Consider the following 21,731-nt stretch of genomic DNA (forward strand, 5'->3'; position numbering starts at 1 on the left):
TTTCAGCACACTCATTCCCTTTCACCCCCTCATGCAGGCACCCAGCAGAACAGAATATCTATACCGCCTCTGTGAAGTCTTAACAAGCTATATGGTTAAGTTCTGTGAGTATATATTCTCTGAGTTGTTGTTGACTATGCTTTTTAATATGGATAATGAATCTGTGCATATCACCCTATCTGGTCTGACCTCTTCAACCCACTGTAATCCTATTATTACTGCCAGCATTTCTGCTGTGTACACTGATAGTTGATATGACGCTCTTTTTGAGATCGATATTTTAAAGTCTGGGATATATATACCAACTCCAACACACTCTTCCTTGTTCTTAGAACCATCTGTGTACATTTTGAGGGCAAGAACTAGGGAGGCTGTGGCGCAGTGGACTAGTGCGTTGGTGTTCGGATCAGGGGAAAACCCCACTGCAGTCAGCATGTCGTTGTGTCCCTGGGCAAGACACTTCTCCCCAAATTGCTCCTGTGGGGATTGCCCACAGTATTGAGTATGTAAGTCGCTTTGGATAAAAGCGTCTAACAAGTAACATGTATAACTAATTGCTAATTTGACTATGCAAAGAGGCTATCAAGACACTTCTAAGTATGTTTATGTTTATTATAATGTATGCTTCCTCTCTACTATAATACAAAGGGACATATAATACATTTTGTAACTCAATTTGAAATGTATACTCACATATTACTTTTCAGAATACTTGAAATTACCCAAAATATATTAGAAGTTTAAAATGTTGCTAAACATAAAGCAATCTGAAACGAGGCACTAGAGTTATATAATATAAAACTAATGGGAGCTTCTATAATTTAACAAGTATAAATTTACTTGTATGATGAAGAGATCTTTTTACATCAAGAAAATCCTTTTACTTGAGTAAAATATCTGAGTATGTCTTTCTTCAGTGGTATGTGTGTGCAATCATTTGCATAATCATATTTGAAATGATTTGCATAGGCGAAAAATAGTTGTTTATTATTTGTTTGAAGGTTAGAGATATTTATATTTACATGACATCATCGGTATGAGGATCATTCATCATGGAGAAGGATAGGCTGGGAATTGTGGTTTAAAAAGAACACTATGGTGTGATAATGAAATGGTCACTGTCACATTGATAACATAGGCTTAACAACCCATGACTCGATACAGTAGCTATAGCACACATACGTTTGATATGTTTTTTGTGTCTGCTAATATGGATCTCAAATGAAATTTATTTTTTAATTTACAATAAATAAAATGAGCTGAACTTTTTGTAATTACATCCCTGCAAATAAACCTACTCAAGGTATAGTTAAATACATAAAACAACTAGGGTTGCAAAGGGGCTTTCCGGAAATTTAACATGGGAAGTTAAGCTGGGGAATTTTCGAAATATTCGATGCAAAATTAAACAAAAAACATGACATTTCAACAGATTTATTTTAATTTTAAAGTAGAACAGAACAAGTTTTAATTATTTTATTGAACAATTATTTGTTTAATTGAAGAACGAAAACAGGAATGTTGAGTTAAATATTACTCATCTGTGCATGTGATGGAGGAATGCACAGTGGCTGTAGGTGGTGTGGGCTCAATAGCCATGCAGTAAGCAGTGTGCTATGGCATGGATATTCAAGTGTACTTGAATGGCATCTGTTTGTTTTAGTCAAGATTATGCTAAAATATACTTTCCCCAACTATATTTAAGTTCCCTATGAAGAGCCAACCTTCAATTTTGAAAATTCCCGTAATTTTGCAACCCTAAAACAGACTAAGGTGCTATTTGAAAATAAAGTATACATAACATAATATTGGATACCTCTTTGTGTACCAGAAAATGTGGCAATTTAAACATTGGTGTCTAACTGTGTACAATTTGTCTCTGTACATTTAGCGTTCTTACGTAACAGCAGCTTTTTAAACATTAGTGTTAATCCGAGACTTGATGCATCCCACAGACCTGAGGGATCACTGGAATCAGCGCTACATCGCCCAGATGGTGCTCCTGCTTTCGTATAAATAAAGCAATGTATAATGGAACTGCAGTGTTAGAAAGCATACAAGCAAATGAAAAGCAGTATTAACATTAGTAAAAGTCAATGTTGTGGCTTGCCATTCGGGGAAAAGCATTTAAATCACCCCAAAAATAAATTGCTGAAGAAACTAGAGATGTTCTCATTTGTTAACTGAACCATGACTCTAACATGAAATATGTACAAAGATTTACCAGAAATTGGTCATCTGTATATTTGTCTTACTCTCTAATGCTTTTTTATTTCTATTTTGAAATGTTTATATTTTAGAATAGTTTTTTCTACTCTTTTAATTTGTTATTATGTGCAATGCCTTTTGTTTTATGCTGCTGCAACACAAAAAAATGCCCAAATTGGGATTAATAAAGTACATCTTATCTTATCTTAAATTATGATTTTAGATAACGACTTAAGATCCAATAAACAAATTGAAATCATCTGAAGGAGCAACAGTTTCAACAAAGTGCAGCACTAATGTGTTAATAAATAAAAACAAGAGTCTCCGTCACTCAGCATTAATGAGAGAGCAAATGTTACAATGTACATCAAAGATTTCTTTGTATCGTGGTCAAGTTCAGTCAAAGCGAGACAAATATCCTCCACATTTCAGGCAGGAGTCTCTCTCTCTTGGTACTGAGTAAGTCATTCATCTGAAGGTGGCTCAACACTGAGTTTGCGAGCCACTCGGTCCAGGCGGTCCACAGCCACGCTCTCAAACGCCCTCCTCATCAGAGGATGCTCCTCCAGGACTTCGTTGAAACTGTCCACACTCAGGGAGTAAAGGCGACAGTATGTTTCCGCCTTCACAGTGGCTGTGCGTCGTCCTTGGGTCAGAAGGCAGATCTCTGAAACAAGAAATAGGTTTAGGTTTAACCTTTAAAGCATAGTTTGATGTTTGGAAAAGAGTCTTCTCATTTAACTATCCTCAAAAAATACTAATATTCATTTTACAATAAAGTATCCAATTAGTGTTGGATTGTTTACCGGATTCTTCACTGCTCAAAAATAGCTTGAATGACTAATGGTTCATCAAAAAAGTTATTATTTTTCTGTGTATAAATCAATCAATTAATCTACTAATTATTTCAGCTCTAAATCAATGTATGTCTTAGTTCTTACATAATGACTCATTGTTAAAAGGTAGCAGTTGGGCAGGTGTCATAGTGATATATATTAGTTGAATGATTTACCCTATTTACCTGCAGTTTGTCCCGTTAACAACGGAGAGCAGCAACACGGTACCACATTCAAAGAGCCTCCTATTGATTGGGACAGCTTTGGGAACAGATTTATAAATGATTTACCTCCAAAATATGCTCCATCGTTGAGCGTAATCTCCCTACTGCCACGTGGTATGACAGTGACGCTGCCGTGCTGGATGAAGTACATTTTACGACCCAGCGTTCCTTCTCTTATGATCAAGTCTGCAGGTTGGAAGACTTCGAAACGCAGCTTGGTCAGGATCACTGTCACAAAATGAGGGTCAGTGTTGGCGAACAGTGGCATGTTGGCTACAAGCCCACGGCAGTTATAGCTGACAATCTCCTGCATGGTGGAGAGAAAGAGAAGACATTGAGATAAGCAGTACTGAGACATTTAGGAAGGAAATAGGAATAGAAAGAGAGCAAGAATCCGGAAATCTACTTATATCTACAATAGCTACTCCAAAAGTAAAAGGCTAGAGGGAAAGCTAACGACTGGGCCTGAAACTCTGATTGTGGGTGACTCTGCTGTAAGAGATGTAAAAAGTCTGTGTAGTAAGAACAACATCAAAGTACTCTGTTTTCCCAAGGATGTGGTCTCTGACTTGGCTGAGAAGATCCTGCATATTGGGGCTGAACATCAGACTGTAAAAAATGTGGTACTGCACATTGGAACAAATGATGTTGTGAAACAAGAGTCAGAAGTGCTGAAAAAAGACTTTAAATGTCTGTTGGAAACTGTCAGCTCTCTAAATGCAGAGGTGTTCATCAGTGGCCCTCTACCGCCAGTCAGAAGAGGAGTGGAGAGATTCAGCAGACTGTTTGCACTGAACACATGGCTTTCAACTGTCTGTATTGACCATTCTGTCCATTTTATTGACAACTTTAACTTTTTCTGAGACCGCAGACATCTTTTTAAGGCAAATGGAGTTTGCCTGAACAAGTCAGGAGTGAAATTGTTTATCTCTAACATATTCAACTGCCTGCGTCATCAATCTGTTCCCTCTGCCAAGGACAAGCAACAAGAGGAATCAAAACAAGAGAAAGACACAACACATCGCTCAGAAAACCTTGAAAATCTATCACTGCACCCGCCTGAGGAATGTCTTGATTATGGGAGACAAATGGAGGAGTCTCCACCGCCCTTCACCCCCCCTATCACCTCTGAGGATACTCTTCCTTCACCCCACAGCTCTCTCTACTCTCCGTTCACCCTTTCACCCTCGCCCACCTTCCTGGAGATCGCTGAACACATGAAGGAGATACAGAGGGTTGGCACCGATTCCTTCCTGGAGTTCAATAACCAAACTAAGGCGATACGCAGGGCTGGCAGCATGTCCTTTACCCCCGCTCCTCAACGACGCCCATCAAAATCACCGAAGCAGAGACGCGCACCACCTCCCCCGTCTCCGTCACCGTGCCTACGTCAACCACCTCCTCCCCCTGGACGTGCACCAACACCCCCGTCACCATGCCTACCACAATCATCCGGACCAAAACGTCCTCCCCCCCTTCAAGACTGCTGTCTCCGAAGCCTGATAAGGATGTGTGTGTAAAAAACGCAAACACTGACTGATATATGCTGGGTCCAGGCTCAAGGGCGTATGGCACTCTCAACTCTTTCCAGGACATGCCGGGGCCCTGCCTGCCTGTAGCTTTGCCGATATCTGTGTTGATAGCTGGTTGATAGGTAATAGATTAAGAGCGGTGAATCAGCTTAGATACAGGAAGCGCTCAAAAGTTTGTGTGAGTTTATCAAATTTAGCAGTGATTCCATGTCAGCCACAGCTTATTACAAAAAACCTGACTGATAGTGTGTTCAACAAACTTAAACTAGCTTTATTAAATGTCAGGTATTTGGCAGGAAAAACATTTTTAATCAATGATTTTATCACTGAGCACAATCTCGATTTTATGTTTTTAACAGAAACTTGGATTGAACAAAATAACAGTGCAGCTGTTCTTATCGAATCAACCCCTCCCAACTTTAGTTTTATGAGTCAGGAAAGAATGCATAAGAGAGGAGGTGGAGTTGCTATTTTGTACAATGATTCCCTTCAATGCAGGAAGACATCTTATGGGAACTTTGCTTCTTTTGAATATGTGGCCCTTCAGCTGAAATGCTCAAATACTGTGCAAGCTTTTTTGATGACTTTACTGAACTGCTGTCTATAGTGTGTATTGACTTTGACCGTCTAGTCATTGTTGGTGATTTTAACATCCATGTTGACAACCCCCAGGACAGAGGGGCTAAAGAACTGTTTTGTGTTCTTGATAACTATGGACTGACTCAGCATGTGACGGAGCCCACGCACAATAAGGGGCACACTCTGGACTTAATCATCTCAAAGGGTCTGAATATCTCTGAGGTTGTGGTGACTGATGTTGCACTCTCTGATCATTCCTGTGTTTTCTTTGAGAGCTCTATTTCTGTTCACAAAAATGTTCAAAAAGAGATAACCACAAAGCGATATTTAACTGAAAATACTAGGGAAATGTTTACTCAGAATTTCTCTTCCACACTTGCCCCTGCTAACATCTCAGTAAATGAGCTAGTAGATCATTTTAATTCAAAAATTTAAAATGTTATAGATCCCATTGCTCCAACTAGGGTAAAGGAAGTGACTGGGAAGAAAATATCTCCATGGAGAAAGGCCATGACCGTGAGAACAGAGAAAAAAAGAGAGTGTCGAAAAGCTGAACGCAGGTGGCGAAAAACAAATCTCCAGGTTCACTTTGAAATCTATAAAGAGAGACTTGGCCTTTATAATTTGGAATTGAAATTTGCCCGACAGTCTTTCTTCTCTGATATCATTGCCAAAAACAAAAACAACGCACGTTCCTTGTTCGCTACCGTCGACAGACTAACTAACCCCCCAGTGTCAGTAGCCTCTGAATTTCTATCCACCAGGGCATGCAATGATTTTGCCTCCTTCTTCACTGACAAAATTCAGAAAATCAGACAATCAGTCAGTGCCTCTGTATCAGGTACAGCAAATGTTTTGTCTCTGTGTCCACCTAATATCAATTCAAACACCATGACACAATTCCATCAGATTAATGATAAAAACCTAGAGGACATTATACAACTTCTGAAATCCTCTCCTGCTGCCTTGATATTATTCAACAGGATTTTTCAAAAATGTTTTTCATCGCATGGCCTCAGATCGACTTCATATAGTAAATAATGGCGCGTTTCCACTGCAGCGGGTAGCCCCGTTTAAGCGTCCTTAACCGTCCTCAAGCGGCCAGGCCGGTTTTTGGTGGCGTTTCCATATAGCCTAGTACCGGCCAGCGGGTACTTTTTCCCTCTTTTTCCGGCCTTATAAAATCGTGGTTCCCTCAGACCAGGGCCAGGGCTGAACTAGTGACGTCAACACTCTCGACTGCTGATTGGTCAGAGAGAATCGTCACAAGATCGCGCGCGAGTTCATCCCTAGCGTTGCATATATATTTAGAAGCAAGCTTGCAGCATTTTTATAAACAGCATTTTGTAAACGGATGAGCTACAAAAATGGCTACGTCTAATAAGAAAAGCACACCGTGGTCGACCGAGGAGGTGACGACGTTCCTACATCTCATTGGGGATGATCAAATCCAGCGGGAGCTCGACGGAACAACTCGAAATGTGAACAAAAACAAAGCCGATCGCCCCGCCTACACTGCGTTGCTAGCCCAGGTCCTAAACTGTAATGGAAATGCGCCACGGCCTGGGCCGGCCAGCGAGGCAGCCCGAGGCCAGAGCGAGGACGCTTAGGGACGCTTAAACGGGGCTACCCCGCTGCAGTGGAAACGCGCCATAAGTCTCTTCACTCAGGTATTTTTCCACAGGCCCTGAAAACTGCAGTCATTAAACCGCTCTTAAAAAAGCATAATCTAGACGCTTCAGTAATGAACAATTACAGGCCCATATAAAATCTCCCATTTCTAGGTAAAATCATTGAAAAAGTAGTCTTTCAACAGTTGAGTAATTTCTTGCATTTAAATAACTGTTTTGATGTGTTCCAGTCAGGCTTTCGTCCAAACCACAGCACTGAGACTGCTCTTGTAAAGGTCTTCAATGACATCCACTTAAACACAGACAGTGGCAGAACTTCAGTGTTAGTAGTATTAGATCTCAGTGCTGCGTTTGACACTGTTGACCACAGCATATTACTAGACCGACTGGAAAACTGGGTGGGACTTTCGGCAACAGTTCTAAATTGGTTTGAATCCTACTTAAAGGACAGAAACAACTTTGTTTCTATAGGTAAATACAAATCTGAGTTGACAAATATGACATGTGGGGTTCCTCAAGGCTCCATCTTGGGGCCTCTTCTCTTTAACATCTACATGCTACCACTGGCTCAGATAATGAAAAACAACAAAATAAGTTACCATAGCTATGCGGATGACACACAAATTTACATAACCATTTCACCAGGAGACTATGCTCCAATTCAAACACTGAGTAAGTGCATTGAACAAATCAATGACTGGATGTGTCAGAACTTTCTCCAATTAAACAAAGATAAAACTGAGGTAATGGTCTTTGGAGCCAAGGCAGAACGTATAAAAGTTAGCGCTGAGCTTCAGTCTGCAATGTTCAAAACAACAGATAAAGCCAGAAATCTAGGTGTAGTCATGGACTCTGACCTGAGTTTCAACAGTCACATTAAAACAGTTACTAAATCAGCCTACTATCACCTAAAGAATATATCTAGGATTAAAAGACTAATGTCACAGCAGAATTTGGAAAAACTTGTCCATGCTTTTATCTTCAGTAGACTCGACTACTGCAATGGTGTCTTCACAGGTCTCACTAAAAAATATATTAGAAAGCTGCAGCTGATTCAGAACGCTGCTGCTCGAGTCCTCACTAACACTAAGAAAGTGGATCACATCACTCCTGTTCTGAAGTCTTTACACTGGCTTCCTGTGTGTCAAAGAATAGATTTCAAAATACTGCTGCTGGTTTATAAAGCACTGAATGGTTTAGGCCCAAAATACATTTCTGATCTTCTGCTAAATTATGAACCATCCAGATCTCTCAGGTCTTCAGGGACTGGTCAGCTTTCTGTCCCCAGAGTCAGAACTAAACATGGAGAAGCAGCATTCAGTTATTATGCTCCAAATATCTGGAACAAACTCCCAGAAACCTGCAGGTCCGCTGCAACTCTGACTACTTTTAAATCCAGGCTGAAGACTTTTCTTTTTGTCGCTGCTTTTAATTGAAACTGAGCCGTTGTGTTCATCAGTAAAGTGGAACTTCTGTGTGAAATATTCATATCTTAAACTGCACTGTAACTTTTTATTCATGTACTTTTTATTCATGTATTTTTTCTTTTAATGTTTCTTTTATTATCTTTTACTGTTTTTATATGCCTTTGTCTGAATGTCTTTCATTTTTGTAAAGCACCTTGAATTGCCTTGTGTTGAAAGGTGCTATATAAATAAACTTGCCTTGCCTTGCCTTGCCTTACTTAAAGTATTCATGAAGCACACACCTCCTTCAGCGGATCACTGAGCTCTCCAAAGATACTGTTCTCATCGAACATCTTGCCTTGGAATCGCTGCTCGTAATAATCATGGATCCTCTGTCTTACGTCCGCGGGCAGTTTATGGAAGGACATGTACTGCTCCACCTGCTTATACTGGAAACATTTGCACAAACACACAGAGGTTTGACCTTCATCACGGGACAATTGAAATTCAACAGAGCTGATGTCAGATGTCACATTTCGTCACATTTTGTACCATGTGTTTTTGGAATTAGTATAATCGTTATGCCTCCATTCTATTCGTTTTGCAGTTTTGTTCCAATTTCAAGTGGATTACAAACTCATTTGTAATGGGTATTAGCGACAGTTATCCACAACAATGGTTTGTCCCTCATCTGTGAAGCTTTATCCTGTGAAAATCCCCAGTAAAGGATCACAGGGAAGCCACAAAATTCATTAGATAATACACATATTCTCTAGGCACTACTGGAGAGTTTCCATGAATCAAATACGAGCAAGACAGCAACCTTATAATATAAAACATGACTGTGAAATTAAACCTCAAAGTCATGATCACATTATCCTCTATCTGAAGCTCCTGGGACATATTGTGCACCAATCAAAATGTGTTTAGCTTGGTAATCATATCCTTTCAGAGCAGAAGTGATTACCTTCTCTTGGTATTGGCGATGTGATGCATCCAATGACTGGACCAGGGTAGTTGCATGACCCAGGAACATGGCGTAGCAGGTGGCCCCCACCACCATGCTGATCATGGTGAGCCAAACGTCAGTCAAGCCTTCTGGGGCGTGCGCCCCGTATCCTATACACAGCATGTGACTCATGGCCATAAACAGGGCATAGGAGTATTGTAGGTGCCATGTAGAATTCTGTAAAAGAAAACAAGAGGAAAGTACAGTCATATTTTTATGAGAACATTTATTAATTAAAATAGGTAACGAGAGGCCAAAGTATGCAGCTTAAGTAAGCGCATTTTACAGATAACCTTTCCTTGGAATAATGTTATTTTGTGTTAAATATATGGATATTAAACACAGTTGATGCATTTGTTCATTCACTTTCCTGCCGAGAATTACCCACTGTGCGTGAAATGCACTGTGCAACAACCAGTAGCTTAGCACCAGACAAAAGAGCTAGGTCTGACCATGTCAAAAGGAGAATAAAGGAATTTATGGTGAGCCTTAAATGGGTATGCATGCCATGTAAAGAAACATTCCCTGGTTCAACCCCCAAAATTCAGTTTGTTTGTCAAACAGTATAAAGAAAGAGTGTTAATTGGATGTAAATGAAACTGTTATTTCCCCATAATTAGGAACATCTTTGAAAATAGCTTTCCAGGTTTAAAGATATCATAAAGTATGTATGTGAGTATGTTTAAATGAAGATGTACTCACCACCATGTCATTCTTGGATACCCAGCAGTCTGGGGGGAAGTCTTGCAGCATCGGCACCATGAAGGTCAGGCAGCCATCCCAGTGGCACAACAGCAGCATCATGCCTATCAAGTTGACTATTCGCACCGCAGCACTGGCCAGGTCATAAGTCATGTGGAAAATCTGAGGGAAAAATTGGTGAAGAGAAAAACTGTTAATTTCTAACATGTACGGTTATTTATGTCATTGTGTGGTGTGTCTGACATCCTTCCTTTACCTCCTCCCACTGGTGAATGTAGCGGATGAGGCGAGACAGTCTGAGGAGACGTAGCAGACTGAGGATCTTGGTGAAGCGCACGATGCGGAGGGCGCGGGCTGTGCGGTACACATCAGACGACTCCTGCAGGGACTCCAGGTCAACAACAAGGAAGATGTAGTCAACAGGGATGGAGGAGATGAAGTCCACCATGAACCAGGTGCGCAGGTAATGAATGCGGATCTCTTTGGGGTCCAGGATGATGTGACTGTCCTCTACCGGGATGCCCGTACGGAAATTGAAAACCAGGTCCATGAGGAAGAGAGTGTCCGACAGGACATTGAAGGTGATCCAGGGCATGGTGTTCTGGTCTTCAAAGAAGGTGATTCCCCACGGCAAGATGACCAGATTGCTCATCATCAACAGCAGCATCACAAGGTCCCAGTAAAACCTGCACAGAACAGGAGTGGTGAAACGTTGAGGTTGTGCAGATGTAAAACTGTGAGTAGATCCAGTGTCCATAATCATCTGACAGCATGAGTCGCCAACTGGACAGCATGTTACACCAAAAGTTTCCAGGGCTCACAGATACCTTCTTTGAAAAGTGGTCCACTGTACATTTAAATATTAACATCGCTCCATAACAAAGGACATTCAAAGTTGAGTTTTTTTCTCCTTATTTAAGCAATTAATACAATCAAGTTCACACTCAATGTAGTTACTAAGAAATTCTGCTCATAACAAGACTGCAGTTTCTACTGTAAATAAATGAGGATGAGAGCATGTGTATGGATGTAAATAGATTTTGGATATATACGAAGACATACACTCATAAGAACACAGATGATTTTGTTAATGTTAAAAAATATATATCACACATTAATAAAACAAACAATATACAAATCAATGTTTCTCTATTGCAGGTTAACATAAATAGTTATTACATAATGTACAATATATACAAAGTCTAACAAACTAAAAACTTGCTGAAAGCCCTGTTGACACAGGACCAAATCTTACTGGCTCATTTGTGTTTCAAATGAATGAATCCCAGTAATAATGTTAGGTTTGTGCTTTTGGGCAGGGACCTTTGCTGAGGGTAAAGGCCTTTCACCCTGCAGGCAGCATGAGGCTTATGGTGAAATCTGTTCACATAATGAGTGAATTAATTGTTGTGGAGTCTGTTGATCACGCAGACTATGTTTGTTTTACTGCAGCTCTTGACGTGTGTCTTTATATCAAATCATAAATTCACTAGATAAAGACACACCAGTTACTAAAGTGTGTTCAAACACATGCATTTCAGAAGTGAATGTTAGCAGGGTGTGAGCATTTGCTCTGAGAGATATTTTCCCTGGATAAAAAAACCGGTTAAAAAACAATGTTTGACTCTAAAAGTTACAGGATTTCAATCTAAAGAAATTTATAATTTTTTGGAAATATGCTTACTTTCTTACAAAGAGTTAGAGAAGCGGATAAGTACACTGTCAGCTAGAGAGATTTAAGATTAGTTTGGCTAGTTGCCCAGTAGCCCTAACTCCCTAAATCACACGTTATTTTTTAAGGCCTACATGGTCATGATCCTGCTCTGCTTAATGAATTTGTTACAAAACACCAGCACACCAGTAGAGTCACACATAGCAGAACTATTGAACTGTCTAACAACTCAATTGAAAATGCACAATGAAGGTTTTTTATAGGTCTTACATCTACTATGTGGATGTACATTTGGGTATGTTCCCATGGACATATAATTATGTTTTCCATTTTGGCTTTTGTTTTCTAGTTTCTACTTTTTTTACCAGTGGACAGGTATTCTTAACTACTACAATGTCTAAACACAGTGTATATGGTCCCTGTGAAGACGCATATTCCAATGCTACTGTAGTGTTCTTATCAAATAGAATAACATGTTGCTGTTGCAATCAAATATACAATATTTAAACGCTGAGCTTTAGTGTTAGTTGGTGCTACTTAGCAAAATGTATTTTCTGTTTTCCCGTCATTCCAGTCCTATTGAAGCTTTTCCCTGAAGTTAAAGAACTTAAAATGACTATCATGTCACCTGGAGCCCAATCAGGAGGATTGCTATGTATCGAGGGAATGACCCACTTCAGAGTTACCCTAAGTCTCGTCAGAAGTTCCTGCCGCAGGAGGAACCCCAGCTCATCAAAAATGAATGGTGTTTATCTCATCGAGCTCAACATGAGGACAATGAAGAGAACGTCACTGCTACTGGAAATGTCTGTCACAGTCTGCTGCTTTCAGGATTTGGAAGCCCAGATGTCTTCGCTGCACATTGCTGCACTCATCACTGTCTGCTTCATGTCATACAAGCCACATTTTCCTTTTAGTGTCCAGTGTCTCGTTATACACAAACAGTACACAGTGTAGGTTTCCTTACAGAGTGTTTCCATCAAGTGTCAATCACTTTGTTCTTTCATTACAGAGGCATAGTAACAGAATATGAAACAGTGTATTTTTGATCTGGAATACTATTTGGTCCAAAGATAAGGGTGAAAAATGACTCACTGTAAGAATGAGTGAATTTTCTTAATTTATGTGTTCATTTTTCATGTTGAGAATAAATTGACATTTCTAGATTTAAGTCGAGTCTGAGAATAAACCAAAGCACACAAAACTAGCACTACTATTTGAATATAATGACAGTTTAACTGAATTATTTTTGTATTTCAACTTTATTCTTAGCATTTCAACTTTATTCTTATCCATTGGACTTGGCCAAATAAAATATAAAAGCTCCACATTTTTTAGGGTTATGCCTGGCCTTGATACTTTTATGTATTGGCAATATGTACCCTGTAAAAAAAAAAAGAACATCTTCTTGAGCCAGTCAAAGTAGAGAAACAGGGACTTATAGGTGATTTCCTCGTTCTCATTCACGTTTATCCCTTCATCAATTTCTCGCGTCCGTGTCCTCAGTGTCTACATGCTGGTTTACATGACTACTTATCACGTCCTCTCATGTTGCAGCAGATTAGTGTTTGCTTAAGCAAAAGAGTGAGAAGCGGAGTTAATTCTGCTGAATTAAAACCTTTTAGACTTTTCAGCTATTAATAACAGCAGGAGTAGAGCAGAAAATAGGAGTGTGGTTTTACAGCATTTTATGTTGAATCTAAATCCAGGATTGAATCTGTTTAGGAAAAATAAAAGATCTGACGAGAGGCCTAGGGATGAAAGCTAGTTCCATATAATGCAATCCTAACACCCTCCTTTGTATTTCAGTGATTGACCTTTGTTGGCCCTCTTTCTTGTCTCATTCTATAGCTGAGCACCAAAATGTGCTATGAGAACTCATCCATTTTAAAGTGTAAATTGGAACATAAGGTTTAAGGAGAGCAGGCCTTTGGTAATCCCCCCTTCAGCTGCCTGTGTATTATTGCATAATAGAGCAAGATTGGAATTATAGGGATTCTTATGGGAAATAATCCCTCTGTCTGGCACAGGCCTGATGTTTTAAAATGTTGTTTAAATTTGACAGTGACTATTAAGTGACTATTAAGTGAGATTGCTTGGAGCATGGCTGCTATAATGACACTTTCCCAAAATATTATCTGATAAATCCTTGAGAAGTGAGGCTGGAATACGGCCTCGATTGGATGTTTTTCAAATGAAACCCAAAATATCACTTGGATTTACTGGATCAATGAATTTAGTTCTCCCTCCTGCCTGGTAAACAGGGAGAAAGGGAGTTACCAGTGGCACCATTAATCCAGATGATCTTGCCCCATATACTGTATCACTAATCAAATCCCTTCATCGCCTTATCATGTGCTATGGGCCGTCAGCTGCGGGCTGCCCTTGAAAAAATTGGATCTGAACACAATCGCAGGCTGTTCAGATGAAACAAGGGAAATGTGTAAAAAATATATGACAAATTGGAGAATCCTGTCTACTGACAAGTGCACAAAATTGCATTTCTGTCAATTTGTAAGTGGCAATATATATCTATTTTTGCTTTTAACTCATTATTATGATGTCATCTTGATTGAATAAAAATACCATCTGCGTTTGGCTTGTTTTACTATAATCCTCACTTTCACCATGCAAATCTGTTTACAATTGTCGATTGACAGCACGTAAGAAATGTGTCAATCATTGCACAACGAAAACAAGAAGAGTATAGTTATTGTGTGTTCCATGTATCAGTAGCTATACCAAGTTACCAAAGAGTATCCAAATGCAGTGTGTCCTGTCTTTATTGTCACTAGTGGCCACGCTCTGAGCAAAACGCAAGTTGTTTTGTGTCACAAACAATAATATTACTTGGAAACGCAGAGGAGCGGGAAGTTGAAAAGCTGTCTGTTTCCACTTTAATGAAAAACTTATGTAGACAAACTTTCCCACACACAGCATTGAAATTAGGGGGTGACTGTGAAGAAAACCTCATGTTTACCTGAAGTCACTGTAGGGATGGATGATCCACACTCCGAAGCTCCTGACCCTGGCCTGCTCAGCTGCAACACCCTTGTGGCTGCCGAACATGCGCAGGGAGAACTTGTTGACCCCGGGCTGCAGCATTGACCCAAACTGCTTCTGGAAATAGTTGGACTCGTCTTCTGCGGGCCCAACGTCCTCGCCCTCCTTGCCCTCCTTGCCCTCCTCGCCCTCCTCCTTGGTTTCCAGCAGGCCTTCTGGATCTGCTGTGTAGTCGTCATTGTGAGTCTGAACCAAGGAGAAGAGCGTCTTGGTCACATCCGCCTTCTTCTCTGACTTCGAGGAGGGGGTACCAGGAGGGCTCGCCCTCTGGGAGCCACTTCTCCATCTCGAGAAGCGGATGCTGCCCCAGCTGCGGTACCTGGGGTTCTCAGGTATGTGAGATGGACTCTCACCAATGTTTCTTTGGTCATCTGTACTCCTGGAGAGGCTTGTCATTTTCATTACCCCTCCACTGAACTTTTAAAAAGGCTAAGCTTGCTCTGCTGTTGATTTGGCTTGTAGTGGCCTGATTTTAACTTACTGTTAAATGTAACTGCAGCTGCTCATTTATCAGATTTCTTTCACTTCTTCATTAAGAAAAATAGCTATCCTTAAAGCACTTTCAAGCAGATTATAAAAAATGAAATTCCGTGCAACTAGTTGAAAAAAACAAACAAAAACAGTGTCACCAAATGAACCTAAAAAAACACAATTAAGTAAAGGGAGATCACTTTCAGAACTCTGTAGAGTTACTACCACAACTATTTTGTCTCAAAATCATGTATAACAGAAACAGTGACTTCCCCAGCCCGAGTTTCACATAATATATCCATAAAAAGTTACAGTGTAAAAAAAGTACTTTCCTGTCCTGGATAGGGCCTCCTCCGCGTCGTAGAGAATGAAAACTTGGTCCGCGGATGTATTTCGTCTCCCTTTGTATGACCATCAGAGGACGGACACAAATTGACAGACAGGGCTCAGTAGCCTTCAATAATCGGCTTGTTGGCATAACTGCGTCCACTTACCTCACTCCTCCTCCTCCCTCCTCCTCCCCCCTCCGGTAGAAGAGCCCTCCCTCCTCGGGAAGAGTCCCGGGTGTTGATGCGGCTGCAGGTCCGGTTGCGCATTGCTATCATTACCGGAAACACGGTTCCTCTTTGAAAACCACTGTGCTGTGCATGCGAGAAGTGTATTAATTTGTCAGGCTCGCTATTCCTCTGATACACTGACTGTTATTTATAATTTTACCAAAGGTTTTTCCCAAAAACCATCTTGAAAGCGTACACTTTTAAATGATGTGCTATTAAAAAATACTGCCTTAGTGTTAAAAGTCCGTATTCTATTTGTTAGACCCATGGTAGGCCTACAGACACTGTATCACTGATTACTGTACAAACTAATATAACTACTTTAAAGTGTCACATTTAAAATGTGCCTATTTATTTGGATTTGATGGAGATAATGTGAAATGGGGAACCCTCATAAATCTGAAGCTTGAGAATAAGGCCGAGACACCAAGCAGATTATGTAAAAAAGAATTGTCTATGTTTACATTTAAACTACAAATGATTGACTGCACAGAACTGCACATTTAAAAGACTTAATTGAAAAGTTTATTAGAGACTTCATGAACCTTTGTGTCGTGACCCCCAGTTATGGTCTCCAAAGGTTCGCAGGGCCCTCTTGATTTTTGTGGGGTGTAACCTATGGTGTAACACAACTTTTGTATTTGCAGTTGGCCCAGTGTTTCACAGGATAAGGGCACAGAGAAGACCCGTAACTTACATATCTATTATTTCAAATGATTGAAATTTGAAAAACATTGTAGAGACAAATTATTGTGTTCAAATGTTCTACACATAACAGGAAAACTCATCTCTTTTGCAATATTCAAAGGAGATTAGCATCTCAAAATTACATTACATTTGCACAACCTTTCTGCAGATTGCTTTCAGTGTTTGGGGTAATTGTTATGTTCACCGGATACTTAATAGTAAATACAGACTTGTAAACATGCACAGAGCAGCCCACAGCAGCCCACCCTGTCTGTGAAGAGGTCAATTTTCACTTCAGACCCCCTGTTAGATCACATTTCACCTTTGTTGGTCCATACAAGCTCTTAAGTGGCAGGTATCCTATCACATTTACACCTGTACCTCCTAACAGGAACAGTTGAGAAGCTGCAGGCCCAATTACTGTCAGTCACAATCACTCCAGGAGCTTCAAGTGCAGCATTTTGGAAATCAAGTCAAAATTGATGATTAAGTAGTTCTTAAAAAAAATTCAGTAGGGCTAATTATGTGATGATATAACATTACAAATATAGGATGATTGAAATCAAGATGGGTAGAGAGTTACAGTATGTCAATTTTGTATGATTCCTATCCAATTTACATTCCACTTATAGGGCCTAAAGCCGGTTCGCATTAAACATAGCCTGGATCTTTTCAACTGTAACTAAAGCTCACTAATGGCATACCTGCGCCTTGAACACATTTGGGACATGTAAAGACCCTATATTCCCCTGATGTGTTATTTCAAAGCATGGTTGAAAATATCATACCCTGATGTTTGCATGTTAACCTCAATGTGATGGATGCTTCATTTAGATGAAAAATGCTGAATTCCAACAGAGCTTAATGCTTTGTCCTTTCATAGACACGGCAATATATGAACCTGTAAGATGAAGAGAAATTACACTGAAGGGACAGACAAAAAGTCTAATAATTTAATATAAGTATATGTCAACAAGAACTTGCAAGAACTATACAAACAGTAACATGAGCCATAATAATTCACTATCAATTTAGTATAATGATAAACTCCAATTATTCTTTCTTTATACTCTGCAACTGGAAGAAGTATTATCCATGTACTGGCAGTTTTATACATTTGAGCTGAAAAACATATTATCCTTTTATACAGCAGTAACAGGAATGACACTAATATCATCATAAACCTAACTCTTGGATCAATTGTGAATTACTGGCGTTGTGGAGATCCAAGATGCCTTCTCTCCTTTATCGACAGGTTTATTTTTGGTGCCACATAATTTCCTACAAGAAACAAGCATGTGATTATTAATGCATTCTGTTCAGTCTTACAAATGTTTAATTGATAGTATACTTGTGACTTACACAGCCAATGGGACATTCTTGACATGATCACATATTGGCCTGTACCCCGAAATGTGTGATTTCAGGCTTTGAATCTCTTGCTCCCAGGCATCAGACTCTGATTTTAAATTTGCTAAGTGACAAAAAAGAAGGACAAATTCAAACCTTAACAGTCATTCTTGTATTTCACCACATGATGGCAATAGCAGCTGACCAAATATCAAGAGTTGTGTTATACCTGCAATCACTGCGTGTTTCTGCTTGATGCTCGCAAGCTCATCAGCTTTTGTTTTGTACAATAGTGTGGGAGAAAGTCAGAAAACACTCAATACTTGTGGGTTTGTAAACCCTACAATAGCATCAAAGCTGTACGGCGTGTAGGGGGCAGGTGGAAAACAGGCAGGTATGGAAGAATACTCACTGGAAAAAAAAACTCAATAACAAGTAAAAGTCCTGTTTTTAAAATCCTACCTAAAAGTTAAAGTATTACGGTTCATGTGAGTGATATATTATTCCATATTACATTGATAGATAGTAATGCATGTTACAATCTGAGGTGCAGCTATGTTTACAAGGGCACAAGAGAAAGGGTTGGGAAATGATGAATAGGGAATTTCATTTGTTTTTAAAAGATTTTTTCTGTGAAATATTGGATTATTTAAAATAGCTAGATATTTTACTCAGGTTGGCATACTTGCTTTTCTAAATTGGTATTTTCCTTAACCTGTCACTTTTTAATTGAATTCAATTTAATTTAATATGGAAGTATCCTTAGTTACCACTAAGATTGTTTTTCATTACAAAAACATGAAACAAGGCTACAACTAACCATTTTGTATTATTATTGATTAATCTGACAAGAGTTATTTGAAGAAAGCATATAGGCCATAAGAGAACACACTTTATTTATATAGCACCTTTCATGCAAGATGCAGCCCAAAGTGCTTTACAGAGTAAGACAAGATACAAAATAAAGAGTGAGGAACATAATTACAAACAAGTTATAAACAAACAGAGTGTTCACTAAGCACTTGCTGCTTATAATAATTGTTTTTTCAAAGGCTGCAGGGTTCACTTTTTCATATAATAAATGAAGCTGCTGACGCAAATACCAAAAACACAACAACAACAACAACAAAAACAACTATTCACCTTTTCAGCTCGACAGGCGTCAAGTTCTTGTTTCTGCTTATCCACATCTGGAACAGGTTGAGCCTCAAGATCCTTTGTCTCTTCTTGCGCAAAAACAGTCAGCCTGACCAACTCAACTTTTACCGTGTCTAAATTTGAAAGTTGTTTATTAAGTTTCTTGAATGTCATTGTAAACGTTTCGTTCTTATTGTTCATCGTGATTATCATTTGTTGTTGGACCTGGATTAACACTGACAGTGCCATGGATAACAGGACGCAAAAAAACATTAAAATCCAGATCTTCATTGATGCAGATTGGTCTGTGTGATGCAGAAAAAGTGAAACCAAAGAGAGTGATAAACAGCTGTGCCGAACCAGGTACACTCTATATGATTATTAGCAGTGTGATAACAAACGATGTTCTTCTTTCTGAGACATGTTTCCACCTTTCTCTCTCTGTCCACTTGCTTCTGCTGCTTTCTGCTGTTTTGCACACTGATTTTGTCCCTTCAGCCCGGGGGAGTTCATGCTCTTCACCTCCCCTCCCTCTTTCTGAGCAGACCGGTTGTCTGATGGAATGTCACACTGCTAGAACATTCAGTGAAGCTGACGTAAGATAAATGTACGGATGATAACGGGTTATTTTGCTCCCAATAAATAAAGGGATCTGAATATAGTGTGGAGAGGCATTTTGAAACAGCTGATCATATCTGTAACTAATCAATGGTTCTGGGATTTCAAAATAAGTGTATTTTACATTAAAAAAATTATTAGGAATATTAGAATCAGTTACAAAATAAACTCCTCCTTTACCAGCTGCTACCTTAAATGCATTAATGTAACAATAGTTGTGACAAAAAAAAGAGAATATTTCTGAAACTCGAAGTACATTGATGCCAATACACTTTTATTATCACACAGTGGTATGTGTTAAAAGAAAATATCTCACTACTGTTGTGGAAATAATTATCATAAGACGCCAATTAGTAACATACAGGACAAACCTTGATGTCTGTTTACCTTCTTTAAGGACACAGGCGGCTTAGCCAATAATGTTATTGTTCCCATTCTGTGACCGGTCAATACTGGGATACAGATGGTCTGTGTTGTGGGTACACTGGGACACTTCCTTCTCTGTATTTGTGGACTCCAAGGTAAAATCTTCGAGGTCATAAGTGTCCGAGGCAAGTAGCTCTGTGTTCCCACACTGTTTAGGCTATCTCCTCAAAATATGTTGTTTACTCTCTGCGAAACCAGTTAGATGGGCTGGCAAGAGAGAGGCTCTCCAGAATTGACGTGGCAACTCTACCGTGAAGTCAGAACCTCTGACTCTTGGACTTGTGATGTGAATCCTCCGGCCGTTTAACTCCAAATAAACCATCATGTGTTTGACATCAAAGCTACTGCTCTTCCCGTGTCTCCTTCCTGAGTCGGTGACTCCCACTGCATAGCTACACAGAAGTTTCCACTACAAATTGGCGTTGTCGGCAGGATGCCAACAGATCTTCAGATTGTGGTAAGTGTGATTTTCAAATCTACTTTGGACATTGCCTTATCAGAATCTGTGATTGACGGTATCCTAAAATTACCTGTGAAACTGATCGGCTGCGTTTCCTTTTGGTTAATGAACATTTGGGGATGATAAACCCAGGAGATCAGTGTCTGGGGACTCAGTCCTGGCTTATTTCCTCTGTGTGTGCTGCTCGGGACGGAAGTGCCATACAGGCATACACAGCTCATGTTTAGAGATACCTTAAAGAAAGAGCATCAGTGAAGTGGAGCTTCTGTGTGAATTGAAAGCAATGTAAAAGATTTGTATTGAACAAATCGCCGGATTTTGGGAGTCTTAGTGGCTAAGCACAGCAGTTGAAAATAAGCAGCCAAAGATATTTGCTGCTATCACCTCTCTGTAAAAACACGGCTCCAGCTGCAGCCTTGCGTGTGTGTGTAAAACCTCCCCGTGTGTGTGTGGGGCTGGAGCAGTGCAGGCTGAGAGGGAGAAAGTCACAGCTTATTGCCTATAGGCTTTAACTCACGGCACCGCCGTCCTTCAAACGGGACGGTCTAAAAGCACTCGTTGTTTAGGACCGCTTTTCTCATGGTTAGACGGGCCAGCGCGAAGTGCGTGCATCACCCGATGTGCTACGGCTCTCTGGAGCAGGTGGCGGTCAGGAGTGCATACATACAATTATAGGCTAATTGATCAGAGGTGTGTAGTGGCAAGCAAGCGTAGGCAAACTGTGTTTCACCTTGAGGTGAACTCGATAGCAAGTGTATATAGGCTGGTCGTACTCAACTGAGCTGTTGTTTGGAGAGAAAGGGCAGGGAAAAAGTCTGTGGGCTCCGATCGGGGGGGCACAGCGCCACTAGAAACAAATAGCCTAGTGGTTGTCGCAAGAGGATAAGCTAGTTATCGTTCTTGGACGGCTTTCAGGCACCGATAAATCACTTGTATGCAAGGGTGAGGCGTGAGAAGACGCCGCACTGGAGATAATTCCCACCCCCTCTAAGATCTCTCTAAAATCCGGACTAAATTGAGCTGGATGAGCTTTGCTGTTGCGCTGGTGTTTATTAAGAGTTCATGTTTTGTTTGTCTGATTGTTTGTATGGGGGGTCTATATTGGTTTGTCCCGCCGTCTTGTGTATGTTTTGTAACAACTAATAATGAATCAGTCCATAGAC

At 40.0% G+C, this 21,731-nt stretch overlaps 1 protein-coding gene and 1 long non-coding RNA gene across 2 annotated transcripts; both read right to left on the reverse strand.

The window, feature by feature from the left end:
- Positions 1 to 1,448: 1,448 nt before the first annotated feature.
- Positions 1,449 to 15,812, reverse strand: hcn3 (hyperpolarization activated cyclic nucleotide-gated potassium channel 3). Its single transcript, XM_034210397.1, has 7 exons — positions 14,780 to 15,812; positions 10,384 to 10,813; positions 10,128 to 10,289; positions 9,384 to 9,602; positions 8,719 to 8,865; positions 3,335 to 3,575; positions 1,449 to 2,875 (listed from the first exon to the last, which is right to left on the reverse strand). The coding sequence occupies exons 1-7, from the start codon at positions 15,262 to 15,264 to the stop codon at positions 2,673 to 2,675; spliced, it is 1,887 nt and encodes a 628-aa protein (XP_034066288.1). The 5' UTR covers positions 15,265 to 15,812; the 3' UTR covers positions 1,449 to 2,672.
- A 1,704-nt stretch (positions 15,813 to 17,516) lies between these two features.
- LOC117542662 lies at positions 17,517 to 19,532 on the reverse strand. The gene is made up of 3 exons (XR_004568465.1): positions 19,071 to 19,532; positions 17,940 to 18,051; positions 17,517 to 17,858 (listed from the first exon to the last, which is right to left on the reverse strand). It is a non-coding gene; the product is annotated as an uncharacterized LOC117542662 (long non-coding RNA).
- Positions 19,533 to 21,731: the final 2,199 nt, after the last annotated feature.

The sequence above is a fragment of the Gymnodraco acuticeps genome, unplaced genomic scaffold (assembly GCF_902827175.1).
Source record: "Gymnodraco acuticeps unplaced genomic scaffold, fGymAcu1.1, whole genome shotgun sequence".
Lineage (NCBI taxonomy): Eukaryota > Metazoa > Chordata > Actinopteri > Perciformes > Bathydraconidae > Gymnodraco > Gymnodraco acuticeps.

Excerpts from the sequence above, each read along its gene's own strand:
- hcn3 (XM_034210397.1), bottom strand. The coding sequence starts at position 15,264 with ATGAAAATGACAAGCCTCTCCAGGAGTACAGATGACCAAAGAAACATT. Across the intron at positions 10,290-10,383 it reads ACATTCACCAGTGGGAGGAG|ATTTTCCACATGACTTATGA; the intron begins GTAAAGGAAGGA and ends TTTTTCCCTCAG. Across the intron at positions 8,866-9,383 it reads ATCGCCAATACCAAGAGAAG|TATAAGCAGGTGGAGCAGTA; the intron begins GTAATCACTTCT and ends AAATGTTTCCAG.